At 42.1% G+C, this 14473-nt stretch overlaps 1 protein-coding gene across 7 annotated transcripts in view; it reads left to right on the forward strand.

Annotated features, from left to right (window-relative positions):
• The window catches only part of zc3h6 (zinc finger CCCH-type containing 6), a 55741-nt gene that overhangs the window by 9824 nt on the left and 31444 nt on the right, over positions 1 to 14473 (forward strand). For all 7 annotated transcript variants that reach the window (XM_078542663.1, XM_078542659.1, XM_078542662.1 and 4 more), the window contains one exon: positions 14128 to 14317. In XM_078542663.1, coding sequence (XP_078398789.1) covers positions 14128 to 14317 — 190 coding nt within the window. The remainder of the gene's footprint in view (positions 1 to 14127; positions 14318 to 14473) is intronic.

The raw sequence follows: 14473 nt of genomic DNA on the forward strand, positions 1-14473 counted from the left end.
GTAAGGTGGGAGGAGATTTATGTGGAGCATGAACACCAGCATAGACATGTCGGACAGAATGGCCTGTTCCTCTGCTGTAAATTCTATGTAGTTTCTGAATCCAAGTCAGTGATATAATTTAGATACAGCGTAATTAGTCCTGGTCTCTTTGCAATAGCTACCTTATTCTCTCTTTAGTATTTTCTGTTCTTTTATGTTGCTTTATCCATCTGCTGTCCATTCCACTAGTGTGCAACATTTTTTTTAACTTGGTGTCCTTACACATTTTTTGTTACAAGCCCTTCTGTCCTGATGTTCAGATGACTATACCTTTCAAATGTTTTAATCTTCTAATTTTTGATTTGTTTCCTTGCCATTGTTTGCTTAGGAACCTGCCTTAATCCTGTGTTGCTCAGACATTCGCGACCTGTTCATTATCCTTTTTCTGTTTTCTCTTTCTCTATGCATCAGCTGTTCTATTCTCAGATTCCAAACTGAAGCTCGTTCTATTTTTAGGAACACAGCATTCCAGGCGTTGATAACAACAAGTGGGTTTTGCAACAGCTAATCAAACTCCCTTTGAGCCCCCACAACTGTCCTTGAAATGTATTACCACAGATTGTTCATTTCTTGTAAATTACATCCCATGTACCCATTATAAAATATATAGTTTAATATTCCATGAGATGAATGAATTTAAAATTGTGGGAACAGTTTTAGAATCTCAACTCCAGCGTATACACACTTCTCAATTGTTTAGCCTAGAAAATTGGGTTTTGTTTTTTTTCCTAGGGAAAAGAATGATCATGATTCATTCCATTAATTATTTTTATTTGGTGTTTATGAAATTTAATTGTTTGTATTATGTGGCAAAAGCAGTAGGATATTTTTAACATTCCCATTGGACAATTGGACTCGTAAGGCTGTGTTGTACTGCAAGTTTAGCACAACAGTCTTGCAGCCTTAGGGGTTGACAATGTGTAGAGGATAATTCCAATGCAGTGTCAAATTAAGTTTGCAGTGCTCAGGAGTTGAACCCTTTGGACTCTGTTCTAGGCGAGTTTTTAAATGTATTGAGTACAGTTGCCCTGGCTTTACTGATGGAAGCAGATCTTTGTGTTACAGATAAGCAATATAAAAATACTGCCAGTGGAGGTGTTCTGAGATTGGTAAATACAAATGATATAGTACTAAAAAGTGAACAATAAGGTTCTGCAAAGGGTGTAACCCTGTCATCAGTTTAGATGATCATATTGGACATTTGGTTTTATCTTTGCATGAGATAGAATAGAAAAAGTCACAAAGGAGTGGTCTGGTGAATGTTTATTAATGGAAGAGGTACAATGCAACAGGTATAGTGAATAAGTATAGGTAGATTTTAAGAATAATAATGAGATTTACCACTTGGCTTTTTTAAAATGGCCCAAAACTCTTTCAGGGTGTAGTTACATGCAATTCATCTAAAACCCATGTAAGCCCACTGCTTTTAAAATTGAGCAACCCGTTGCAATGTGGGACTTGTTACAGCTAGTGAAGCTGTTGTCTTGAATGGAAACTTTTGCATAATGTTCATCCATTATGTATATTATCTGTTTATGCCAAATTTTGTCTTCCTTTCCTGGTTGTTCAGTTACCTATCTTGTCCAAGTGGCTTTTTTGTTGAGTAAGTCGAGATGATAAATGCTGATAGGCTACCTAGCCAATGGGCATCAACCAAATCTCACCCTGCCCATACCTGTTCATGCATGCACTCCCAGAAGAGGTTTCTGACAACTGAGTTTCAATTAATGATAAAATAGATGTTTGCTCAGTTGTGCTGGTGGGTACAGTAACTTCTCAGACTACCTTGAGAATGCTTATATTTGTTTACACCAATAACAATCCTGAATTTGAAGCTGACAATTCCTCTTTCTTCGCTCTTCCTGTGCCATGTATCATCCTGGCTAAACAGGTGATCAGATTGTTCCCACATTTCCATGGATTGCTCATAAATCAACTGTCATTATGTCCAGTGGATTCCCTTTTACTAGCTTCTCTTTGAGGTAAAGTCTGCCTTACACAAGACAGCAGTAGGTCAATCAGCTCCTCAGGCCTGCTCCTCCATCTGCCCCCCAACACCAATTTCCTATCTCTGTTCCATACACTTAGCTAACAAACATCTATCTATCTCCTTATGGTTGGGCAGCTAAGATTACTATACGGAGATCAGCATTTCACCACCTACCAGTTGATCAATGCTCTAGCACCACCTTGCTGGCCCTATTAGCTTGTACCCTTTGTGGGATAAAGGTGGGCAACACAACTTTCCCAAATGAGAGTGAAACTGGTTTTCAGGAATTATTTGGTTATATGATCATGCACTAAATATTTGTGGTGATAAATGTTATATATGCAATAAAGTAGGCTTATATTAAAGCGACTTGGCTTACATTTCTTTAGGCTAAGAGCAGAGTTTTGGCTGTAGTTTTCATCACAGTTGCTATTGTTACTGTAGGCTGGGATTGGCATGGCTTTGACAGTATTTTTTCCGTCTTGGTCTTTTTGAGTTGGAAAAGTGAACCAATCATATACACCGGAGTAACAGGACAATAGTACTCTGATTCAGGGATATAAAGAACGATTTCAGCAGATGTTGGGAAGTATTGCTTCACACAGTGGATGCTAAAGATTTCTAAGAAGAGTAGTTGAGGCTAGATATTGGACTCACCTAAGATGATAGAGTTGTTAACTATGTAAGGGTGAGATCAAATGGGTTTTACGGTTATCATCCAAAATGATTTAATGATCTTTTCATTCCATCGTGGCTTGTTTGTTTTTTCATCAAGTTCTATTGACCGCTAGTTTTGAACAGAAACAGGAAAATGGATTTATATACTAAGCTGGGGAAAAAAACTAAGAAAGGCTTGAACAAGGAAGGATTGAGAAATGGGGAGACAGCTGAAAACACATGAATGTATTAAAGGTGAATAGAACAATTTAAGTAACCTGTTAGTGGAGTGCATACCACCATTTTGCATAAAATAACTTGTAGTAAATGGAGACCACATAAAATTGTCTCATCTGATTTAGTATTTTCAAAAAACAGCAATACAGAAGAACTGTATGGGTGGAGGGCTATGCTTTGACTGCTTTATGAATGATCAACTTTCTTTTAAGGATGAGGGAAGGAGAAATAGAATCATATGATTTTAAAGCATTGGTGATTGACCTCTGCCAACTCTTAGTCCTATTCACCTGTATTTTCCTGGTATTTGTTTTTATAATGTTCTTTCAAATATTCATCTGCTTCTCTTTTGAAAAGCTATTGAGAATTCTGGGTTTCACAACTTTTTAATAGGGCCTTTTATGTCCTAATAATCCTCTACCAAAAAAAAATTCTTATGATATTCCATAGTTCTTTTGGTGACCATAATTTATTCATTCTAATCAATTCATATGTAATAGCTTTTCTTGGTTTATCTGTATAGAACCTTTAAAATTTACTCTGCTCTAATGAAGACAGCCCCATTTTCTCTAGCCTCATAATTCAAACAGCTCATCATGAGTATAACGTAATATAAGTAGCATTTGTAGCAAGGGAAACAGATTTAACGTTTCAGGCCAGTGACCTTTCATCAGTTATGATGAAACATCCTCGACCTGAAATGTAAACTCTGTTTCTCTCACCACAGATGCTGTCAGACCCATTGAGTATTTCTAAAGTTTTTTGTTTTTAATTTCAGATTTCCAGTATCAGCAGTATTTTGCTTCAGTATAATACAAGTAGCTCTTTTTGTATCCTCTCCATGACATTGCTATCCTTTCTGCTGTGGCCAGAACAGTATAGGTTTAGTAACAGCGCTTTGTTTTTATACATTGTGCTCTACGTATAAACCTAAGAAACTAAATCCTGTTTTTCCGTTTTATCAAGTCTGCCTTCAATTTTGGTGTTTATTTATAAGAACCCATAAGCTTTTGAGCCTCTACTTTTAACATACTACATATATTTATTATATCTCCTTATTCTTCATCCAGGAAAATTTCATCTGATGTCTTTTTTCCCAATCTCTTAATTTTGTTGTGCTCCTGAAGCCACGTGCCATTCACTTCACTATGATTGTGTTTAACTATGTTTCTGATTTCAGTAATTAGAACAGCTAATTTGATGTTTGAGGATCATAGGCTTATCGTTTCCCTGCTGTAAGATGTTATCCCTGTTATGCCACACCTGAGTTCACATCAGCTGGTCCCTTCTATACCATCTTGCAATTTTTGATCATTCTAACCCCATTGTTCTCATTCAGTTTTTGTATTCAATTAAGTGGGTGATTAATAGTGAGTAATGGTCGTAGTAATAGGGATTCAGCTGTTGCTTAAGAATAATGCTTTGTTGTTCTAAGTTATGGCAATATCTGGGTCTGTTAACTAAATTGCAACGTAACTCACCACTTTCAGCTAGATTTCCTAAGTAGCTTGTTAAGGCTTGAATATTTTGTCAGCTGGAGGAAGACACACAATTTACTCTCACTTCCAGAAAGCATCCTAGCAACCAAAGCAAAAATTAATTTGAATCTGAAACTTGAAACATTAAAATCAACATTTTTTTAATACGTGCCAATTTTGTCCTGTCATGAATATGTAGATTTATTGCTGTAATGCAATGCCACAAGTGCCAGTGATTAGGCTAGTAGTCATTATTCACAAATGTTTGTAGGTTACTGACTGTGAGGACATTGGAGTCATTTTGTTCGTGTTCTTGTCCAGTGCCCATACAAACAATATCTTAGTTCCAAAATCAAAGTAAGTATCCTGATGGGAGGTTTGAGAGGACAGGCTAGATGGACCAATGGTATTAAATGGAATAAATTGAATTAAGCATGTTAATTTTGGATATTGCTTCTGTTTAGGTTGTAGGCTAATTAAATTGCCAGCAAGAGTTCTCCGAGTGGCTTATTGAGACAATGCACTATTGTGATACTGAGTTTGATCCCTGGGCTGTGTTGATTGAAACTGGCAAAGGAGTGAAGCACTACGATTACCTATAGATCTCTGGGCAGGTGGGATAATAAGCCATGCTTCCTGCTGCTGGTTGCTAAGAGCTTTAACAGCAGCATACCCCCTTCCTCTTCCCTCCTCTGCCCAATTCTGACCATTTCAGTTCGCGCTGGCAGATGAGACTTAGAGAAAAGATGCTACTTGGGCAGGGCACTGGATAGTAGCAAGCAACTATAAATCTGTAAGTAACAATTAGTTTTTTTTTCTGTAGGCTTTGCTGGCTGGTCCAGCATTTATTGCCCATGCCTAGCTGCCCTTGAGAAATGGTGGTGAACTGCCTTCTTGCACTGCTGTAGTCAATGTGGTGTAGGTACACCCACAGTGCTGTTAGGGAGGGAGTTCCAGGATTTTGATCCAGCAACAGTGAAAGAACAGCGATATGTTTCCAAGCAGAATGGTGTGTGGCTTGGAGGGGATCTTTCAGGTGGTGATATTCCCATCTACCTGCTGCGCTTGACCTTCTAGATGGTAGCAGTCGTGGGTTTGGAAGGTGCTGTCTAAGGAGCCTTGGTGAGTTTCTGCAGTGCATCAGAAACTCTGATTTCTGCCACTATTGCTACTGTGCGTTGATGGAGGGAGTGAATGTTTGTGGATGTGGTGCCAATCAAGCGGACTGCTTTGTCCTTGACGGTGTCCAGCTGCTTGTATTGTGGGAGCTGCACTCACACAGGCAAGTGGGGAGTATTCCAACACACTCCTGACTTGTGTCTTATAGATGGTGGACAGGCTTTGGGGAGTCAGGAGGTGAGTTACTCATCGCAGGACTCCTAGCCTCCAACCTACTCTTGTAGACACAGGATTTATATGGCTAGTCCAATTCAGTTTCTGGTCAATGGTAACCCCCCCCCCAGGGTGTTGATAGTGGGGGAATTCAGTGATGGTAATGCCATTGAACGTCAATGGGCAATAATTAAATTCTCTCGTTGGAGATGGTCATTGCCTGACACTTGTGTGGCCTGAATGCTACTTGCCACTTGTCAGCCCAAGCCTGGATATTGTCCAGGTCTCGGATGCATTTGGACATGGACTGTTTAAGTATCTGAGGAGCCGTGAATGGTGCTGAATATTGTGCAATCATCAGCGAACACCCCCACTTCTGACCTTATGGTGCATCCAAGACGTGTTGTTGCAATTAGGGAGCCGGAAAACTGTCTTGGTGATTAAGAGCTCACGTTCAGCACGTATTGTCGCAAGAGGTGACCATTGTTGTTACAACTGCCAACCCTGTTGTTTTTCCTGATGACCACTTCCCATGCCTGGTGACCTGCACCAACTCTTGCATTGAAGTCACCAAGAATGATTAGCTTGTTTGCTTTGGCACAATTAAATTTATCCATAACTTCATCAGGGTTGGTCATGGTGCACTGTGCATACTGATGAGAGTTTCTTGCCTGTTGCCGTGCAGGGCGAGTTTAAGCACCATCAAATGGTCATTCTTCTTCTTAGGCAGCCCCTCTGGAGGATGACTTTCTTCCACTCCAGGGCTGTGGGTCCTGAGGTAACTAAAAAGTCCAATGCTGGATCCGCACACACTGTCACAGGTGGGGCAGGTAGTGTTTGATGAGGTGGGTGGGTGTGATACTTGGATTTTTGGTACAGTCTTTCTGTTTGTGCTTGGCCGCCACCTGGGCCTGTTGGATACGTTCGAAATGATTGGCATCTTCACAGATGCTACTTCTCCACTTTGGGTGGTCTCGAGTAAGAAGATTCCCACAATTGGTGGGGATTTGGCATTTTTTTCAGGGAGGCTTTGCGGATGTCCCTGAAACGTTTCCTTTGCCCTCCTTGTAACCACTTGCTGTGACGAAGCTTGGAGTAGAGAGCTTGTTTTGGGAGTCTTGTGTCAGGCATATGGATGATGTGGCCCACCCAATGTAGCTGATTAGCCATAACCAGTGTCTCAGTATTGGGGATGTTGGCCTGAGAGAGGACACTGATATTGGAACGCCTGTTCTGCTTTTGAAGTTGCAGGATTTTGCTGAAGCGTCACCGGTGATATTTCTCCAGGAATTTAAGGTGTCTGCTGTACGTTGTCCATGTCTCTGACGCATACAGGAGGTCAGGTAGCACTGCAGCCCTGTAGACCGTGAGCTTTTTGCCTGGTTTAGGGTATTTGTCATCAAACATTCTTTTCCTCTGACGGCTTACTGGATGTTGAGTTTCATCGTCGATGTCTGCCCTTGCTGAGAGGAGGCTCCCAAGTTATGAGAAATGATCAACATTGTCCAGTGGTTCACTGTGGATCTTAATGTCTGGGGGCAGTGTGTGCAGCGGGAGCAGGCTGGTAAAGGACCTTTGTCTTCCCAATGTCTAGCCTAAGGCCCATTTTTTCATACGTCTCCGTGAATGTGTTGATAATTTGGAGTTCGACTTCTGAGTGTGCGCATACGTAAGCATTGTCAGCGTACTGCTGTATGATGACAGAGGTTGGGTGATCCTGGTTCTGGAATGGAGATCTCGTAGGTTGAGTAGTTTCCCGCTTGTCCTGAAGAGTAGCTCCGCTCCGGTGTGGAGTCTCATGGAGATGGGATGGAGTGTTGCAGTGAGGAAGATGGAAAAGAGCATTTCTGCAATGATGCAGCCCTGTTTGACTCCAATTTGCACTCGTATTGAGTCTGTGGCAGATCCGTTGGTAAGGATCATGGCTTGCATATCATCGTGCAGCAGGCACAATGGTGACATATTTCTTTAGGCAGCAAAATTTGAAGAGGATGCTCCAAGTTCCATCCCGTTTGATAGAGCCAAAGGCCTTTGTGAGGTCAAAGGCGGCCATGAATAGAGGTTGCTGCTGCTCTCTGCATTCCTCTTGGACTTATCTTGCTGTGAAGGTCATGCCCACTGTGCCTCTCAATGGACGGAATCCGCATAGGAGCTCTTCAGCCATGGGGAGAAGGCGATTGGGGACTCTTGCAATTACCTTCCCTGTGGTGAACAGCAGAGAAATCCCTCTGTGGTTATCTTAGTAAGTCTTACCTCCTTTTTTGAAGATGGTCACAATTACAGCATCTCGGAGATCCCCTGGCACGCTCCCCTCCTTCCAAATGAGGGAGATGAGGTCATGTATTCGTGTTGAGCACTTCACCATATTTTGGCAGGGATTCCGTCTGCACAGGCAACCATGTTGGTTGTTAGCTGTCGGATGGCCCTTTCAACCTCATGTCGGGTGCGGATTGTGCTGAGGTGGTGGAGCTGGTTATTAACACCCTTGGGAAGGCAAATCAACCTACTGATTAGATGGTTCAAGACAGCAAAGTCTACACCAGCTTCATGCTGTAATTGTTTTGTACCGCCATTCCAATTTTCCTGAGCTCACCCTCGTGAATCTCGTTGAGGGTGATGATCTGGACGTGTACCTAGCCAGCTTTCTATTGGGGAGCAATTCTTCTCTCATCTGTCGGCTGTGACATTGTCCATGAGGGTGCATGCATTCCATATGCCAGCAGTAACCCTTGTCATCTTTACTTTCTTTTTTGAGACTGACTTATGACTGCATTGATGGGATCCCTGCCAACTGCAGCCTGCTGGCCAGGGAGGTGAAGCAGACCATTTTTAGGACACCTTTTCTGGTTCCTTCCTCAGTAGGGAGGTGAGCAGTGTGGTTCTGAAAAGGGCTGCTCAGTTGCACAGGGAGCTGCTGAGTTCTACTCCTGATTCCTTCCAGTGATGTGACCCTGTGGCCTGAGCCACCTATGTGCAGGTTCACGGCCATAACTTCCAGTGAATCCTCAGCTGCTGCTGTGCCCCTTGCCACAGGACTTGCGACAGATAGGTAATGGATGACGGGTTATAGAAAGAAGATGATCATGACTTGTGCCTGAATTGGATTGTAGTGAGAGAGAGCTATGCATTGTCAGACACTCTCTCTTGTCCTGACTTATCTTGGTCAAGTGGCAGGACGAGTCTGGACGGCTGGAGATAGATCCCGATGCATTGGATGAGCTGAATGCCTTCTGCGTCACGTCAAGCTCTCTGCGTTCCAGAATGCAGTGCTAACCCGCCCAAGGCCATTGGACCGTGTATTGGTCTCGTCCAGTCCGGCAGAATCAGTCTTTGAATATCAGGGTAGACAAATCCCTTAATCACCAAGGGTAGGAAACCCTACGGCTACCCTCACCTGGTTAGGCCTGCCCATCAAAGTGGTTAACCGAGGTGTGACTGGCACATGCTAACAACGTTTTGGAACCACATTTGAGAGCAGGGTGAAGATGAGGACCAGTACAAGATGAGCCACTCCAAAGAGTGTGGTGATCTTGCCTGTGAGAGATGTTACCCCTCCCTTACACGCCTTACATCTCATGCTTCAAATACCTAGGTAGTCAGAGCAGTTGTATGAATTTTTTTTACCTACCCAATTTGTGCAGTCTTTCATAATTAAATGAGTATTGACTCATAAATAAGGGAATGGAATTCCCAAACTTTTTTAAAAGTCTGATCAACTTCAACAAAATCTGAATTAACTCAGGTCTACCAAACTTATTGCTCGCTTCCCTTTTGATCCGTCTGTCAGAATTGTGATAGCTGACGCTGTGACTAGCTACTCTTGTAGTGAGACTTTTGCAGCTAAAATAAAAGTGAAGCCCAATACAGATTGCTACCTCTTCTGGAAGAATTAAAGGATATGGTAACCAGCTAGCACGCTAATCATGCATGCATTGTAAATATTAAATAACATTGAACTGATAATGTTTGTAATGTCAACTTTTAAGTATAGGCTGTAGGTAAATTACTTTCTACAAGCTACACTTACTGCATTCTTTTCCATTCAATTCTCTTCTGCAGATTGTACAATTTCAGTGAAGTCGTACTGCAGTTACCCATATGGTTTTAAGAGAACCCTCCATTTGTCCTATGGAGTTTATTTCTATAGCTGGTGCACAATGTGACAATATTTATGCTGGAATGATGAGCTCAAGCGGATTGAATATTCAAAAACAATTCTCGGGATATGGGCATCTCTGGGCAAGGCCTGAAGGCCTGCACAGTTGCCATCCTTAGTTGCTTTTGAAAGTGTTGGTGAGCTCACTTCTTAAACTGCTGCTTTTAGGTTGGCAGTTCTGTTTCTGACCCTGAGGTGATGAGGAACTGGTGATATATGTCCAAGTCGGAGTGGTGTGTTACTTAAAAGGGCACTTGGATACGATGGTACTCTGTGCACCTGTTGCCCTTGTCTTTCTATTCAGTGAAGGTCACGGGTTTTGGAGATGATGTTGAAGAAGCCTAGGGAATAACTTCGATAGAGCTGTAGATAGTGGACATTTAGCTACTGTGCGCTGGGAGTGGAGGGCTAAAGTAGTGGATAGGCTGGCGATCCGGTCGCTTGTTTGGCATGAATAATGCTGAGCTCCTTGATTGTTGCAGCTGCGCTCCTCCATGTTTTTGGAGTGTATTTCATCAAGCTCCTGACTCATGTTTTATTATGTGAAAGGTTCCTATTCCAATATGAGTCTGTACATATATGCCAGTTTGAAAAATGGGAAATGCAACTTTCTTTTCCTCTTATTGTTTTAGAAATTTTAAATAGAATACATGATTTTGTCAAACCCAGTATGGATATTGAAATTGACCAATTGTTCTAATTTTTATGTCCAGTGTGGGGTTGCATTCTGTTTCCAGTAGGAAAACCCCTAGCTCAGATGGTAACATATACTTCTGAAGTAAAAGGTTGAGAATTCAAGCTCCTCCTATGGATTTGATCATACAATCTAGAGTAAACTGTTAGCAGTATTGGTGAAGTAGTGATTTTTTTTTTCATTTGTTCATGAGATGTGGGCGTTGCTGGCTAGGCCAGCATTTTCCCACCTCTAATTGCCCATGAGAAGATGATGGTGAGCTGCTTTCTTGATCCACTGCAGTTGATGTGATGTAGGTACACCCACACTGCTATTAGGGAGAGAATTCCAGGATTTTGGCCCAGTGGCAGTTGAAGGAACGGCAATATATTTCCAAGTCAGGATGGCGGGGAGCTTCCAGGTGGTGGAGTTTCCATTTGTTTGCTGCCCATGTCCTTCTAGATGGTAATGGCCGTGGATTTGGATGGTGCTGTATAAGGAGGCTTGGCGAGTTCCTGCAGTGCCACTTGTAGATGGTATACACTGCTGTCACTGCACATTGGTGGTGGAGGGAGTGAATGTTTGTGGATGGGGTGCCAATCAAGCAGGCTGCTTTGTCCTGGATGGCATCAAGCTTCTTGAGTGTTGTTGGAGTTGCACTCATCCAGGCAAGTGGAGAGTATTCCATCACACTCCTGACTTGTGCCTTGCAGATAGTGGACAGGCTTGGAGAGGCAGGAGGTGAGTTATTTGCCACAGGATTCCTAGCCTGCTCTTGTAGCCACAGTATTTATATGGTCAGCCCAGTTCAGTTACTGGTCAGTGGTAATCTCAGTGTGTTGATGGTGGGGGGTTCAACGATGATAATGCCATTGAATGTCAAGGGGCAATGGTTAGATTCTCTCATGTTAGAGATGACCATTGCCTGACACTTGTGTGGTGTGAATGTTACTTGCCACTTGTCAGCCCAAACCTCTTGCAGCATTTGGAAATGGACTGTTTCAGTATCTGAGGAGTCACGAATTGTGCTGAACATTGTGCAACCATCAGCAAACATCCCTACTTCTGATCATATGATAGAAGGAAGGTCTTTGCTAAAGCAGCTGAAGATGGTTGGGCCGAACCCACTACCCTGAGGAACTGCAGTGATGTCCTGGAACTGAGATGATTGACTGCCAACGGCCACCACCATCTTCCTTTGTACTAGGTATGATTCCAACCAGTGGAGAGTTTTCCCCCTGATTCCCATTGACCCTGGTTTTGCTAGGACTCCTTGATGCCACACTCTGGACGTGAGAAGACCCCATGACACTATTTCAAAGAGAGAGGGGATTTAGCCCTGGTGCCCTGACCAATATTTATCCCTCAACCAACATCACAAAGAATTATCTGGTCATTATCACATTGCAGTTTGTGGGAGCTTTCTGTGTGCAAGTTGACTGGTGAGTTTAATACATTACAACAGTGATCACAATTCAAAAACATGGAAGGGGTAATGTAAATGCAAGTCTATTTTGTATTACTTTGGTATTGCAGCAAAGATTAAATATTCTTTACATAGATTCAAGTTGTTGTTTTCCTCCAGGAAGGTGTCTCAAATTCTAAATGAGATTAGTGACAAGTTAATGAGCTTATAATGGTTTTGTGCAGGAGGAATGTTCTGATATGTTACAACTTTCACCTTTTTCCCCCCCTCTCTGCTCTTTTGAAAGAAGTGACTGGCCAGTCAGCAGTGAGAACTTTTTTCCTATTTTCTCCCCCAACCCTGTAATCCTGGAAATGGTTGAGAACCAAAGGACAATGAGTTAAGGTGATTGGTAAAAGAACCAAAGGTGGCTTGAGAGGAAAACATTTTTATTATGCAGCTTGTGGTTAAGAACTGGAATGCACTGCCTTAAAGTGACATGGAGGCAAATTCAATTGTGGCTTTCAAAAGACAATTGGATAATTATTTGAGGAGAAAAACATTGCGGGGTTACAGCAAAAAGATGGGAGAAACTCTTTCGAGTTATCAACAGTCACAGATTGCAACCCTCCGAGTACAATCACAGTTCTTGGTTTCCGGGAGTGGGACATGAACCCACAACCCTCTGATTCAAAGGCGAGGGTGCTATGAACTGAGCCACAGCTGACACCTCAAAAGATGGGGGAAACTCTTTCGAGTTATCAACAGTCACAGATTGCAACTCTTTCGAGTACAATCACAGTTCTTGGTTTCCGGGAGTGGGACATGAACCCACAACCCTCTGATTCAAAGGCGAGGGTGCTATGAACTGAGCCACAGCTGACACCTCAAAAGATGGGGGAAGTGGGACTAGCTTGCAGAACACCAGCATGGATACTGTGGGCCAAATTGCCACCACCTGTAACCATTCTATCATTGTAGGTCAAATCTGTTTCCTCTTCAAGTATATGTTTCCTTTCCTATAGCTGCAGCCTTTGTTCTCTGGGCATTGGTCTTGCATGTGGTTTATTTGTTGTGGTATTCCCATACAATATTGCCGTCTCAGAGGAAAAGGTGTGAAAAGAGCCATATTGCAGAGTTAATTTTGCTTGTGTGCACTGTTAGCTCTTTAGTAGTTTTCTTTTGTGTGTAGAATTTTGTAGTGTATTTAATAACTAGTCCTGCATTTAATAACTAGTCCTGAAAAACGGAAAGGCAGAGTATTTCTTGAATGGTGAGATGTTGAGAAGCGTTGGTGACCAAATGGACCTGGGTGTCCTTGTTCTTGAGTCACTAAAAGCCAGCATGCAGGTGCAGCAAGCAGTTAGGAAGGCAAATGGTATGTTGCATTTCATCACAAGAGGATTTGAGTACAGGAGTAAAGATGTCTTGCTGCAATTGTATAAAGCCTTAGTGAGACTGCACCTGGAGTACTGTTTACAGTTTTGGTCTCTTTATCTAAGGAAGGGTGTACTTGTCATGGAGGAGTGCAATGGAGGTCACCAGACTAACCCCTGGGATGGTAGAATTGTTTTGAGGAGAGATTGAGGAAACTGGGCCTGTATTCTCTAGAATTTCGAAGAATGATAGGTGACCTCATTGAAACTTACAAAATTCTTATGGGGCATGACTGGGTGGATGTAGATTGGATGTTTTCCCGGTTGGCGAGTCTAGAACCAGAGGGCACAGTCTCAAAATAAGGGGCAGGCCATATAGGACTGAAATGAAGGGGAATTTCTTCACTCGGGGTGGTGAATCTTTGGAATTGTCTACCCCAGAAGACTGAAAACTCGATCATTGAGCATGTTCAAGATAGAAATCGATAGATTTCTGGATACTAATGACGTCTTGGGCACTGGGGGTAGTTCGGGAGAGTGGCATTGAGGTAGATGATCAGCCATGATCTATTTTAATGGCAGAGTGGACTCAACGGACTGAATGGCCTACCCCTGCTCCTGTGTTCCTATGAAATTAGCAGTTTTCTGTAATTTGGAAGAGAAAGTTTGACAAATGAGATTTTTTTAAAAAGCCAAAATAAAAAAAGGAAAAGCTTTACCCAGCTCGGACTTCCATTAAAAATGTGTAAACCCTCAAACATGATGGTGGTATTTGCAATTATAGGGAGGATGGGGAACTTGAAGATGGAGAAATAGATGATGATGGACTTGAAGGAAACCTTGAGGTGAAGAAAGAATCAAAAGAAAGTGAAAAAGAGGATAAGTCATCTCATAGAAGATCAAAGAAGAAGAGAAAGCGAGAAAAGGAAAGGGAAAAGAAAAAAACAAAGAGGAGAAAGAAAGAAAAACACAAGGTAACATGAACAGATGGCCCTGTTAAACTAGTGTTTGTATTTGTCTTGTCTACAGATATAATTTGGTTACTGTAGAAAATAATACATCCTCTTTAAACATTAACATTTATAGCATATAGGACCTTTATTATACTGAGTGAACTTAAATTATTTTGC

This window comes from Cetorhinus maximus, chromosome 5, assembly GCF_964194155.1.
Source record: "Cetorhinus maximus chromosome 5, sCetMax3.hap1.1, whole genome shotgun sequence".
NCBI lineage: Eukaryota > Metazoa > Chordata > Chondrichthyes > Lamniformes > Cetorhinidae > Cetorhinus > Cetorhinus maximus.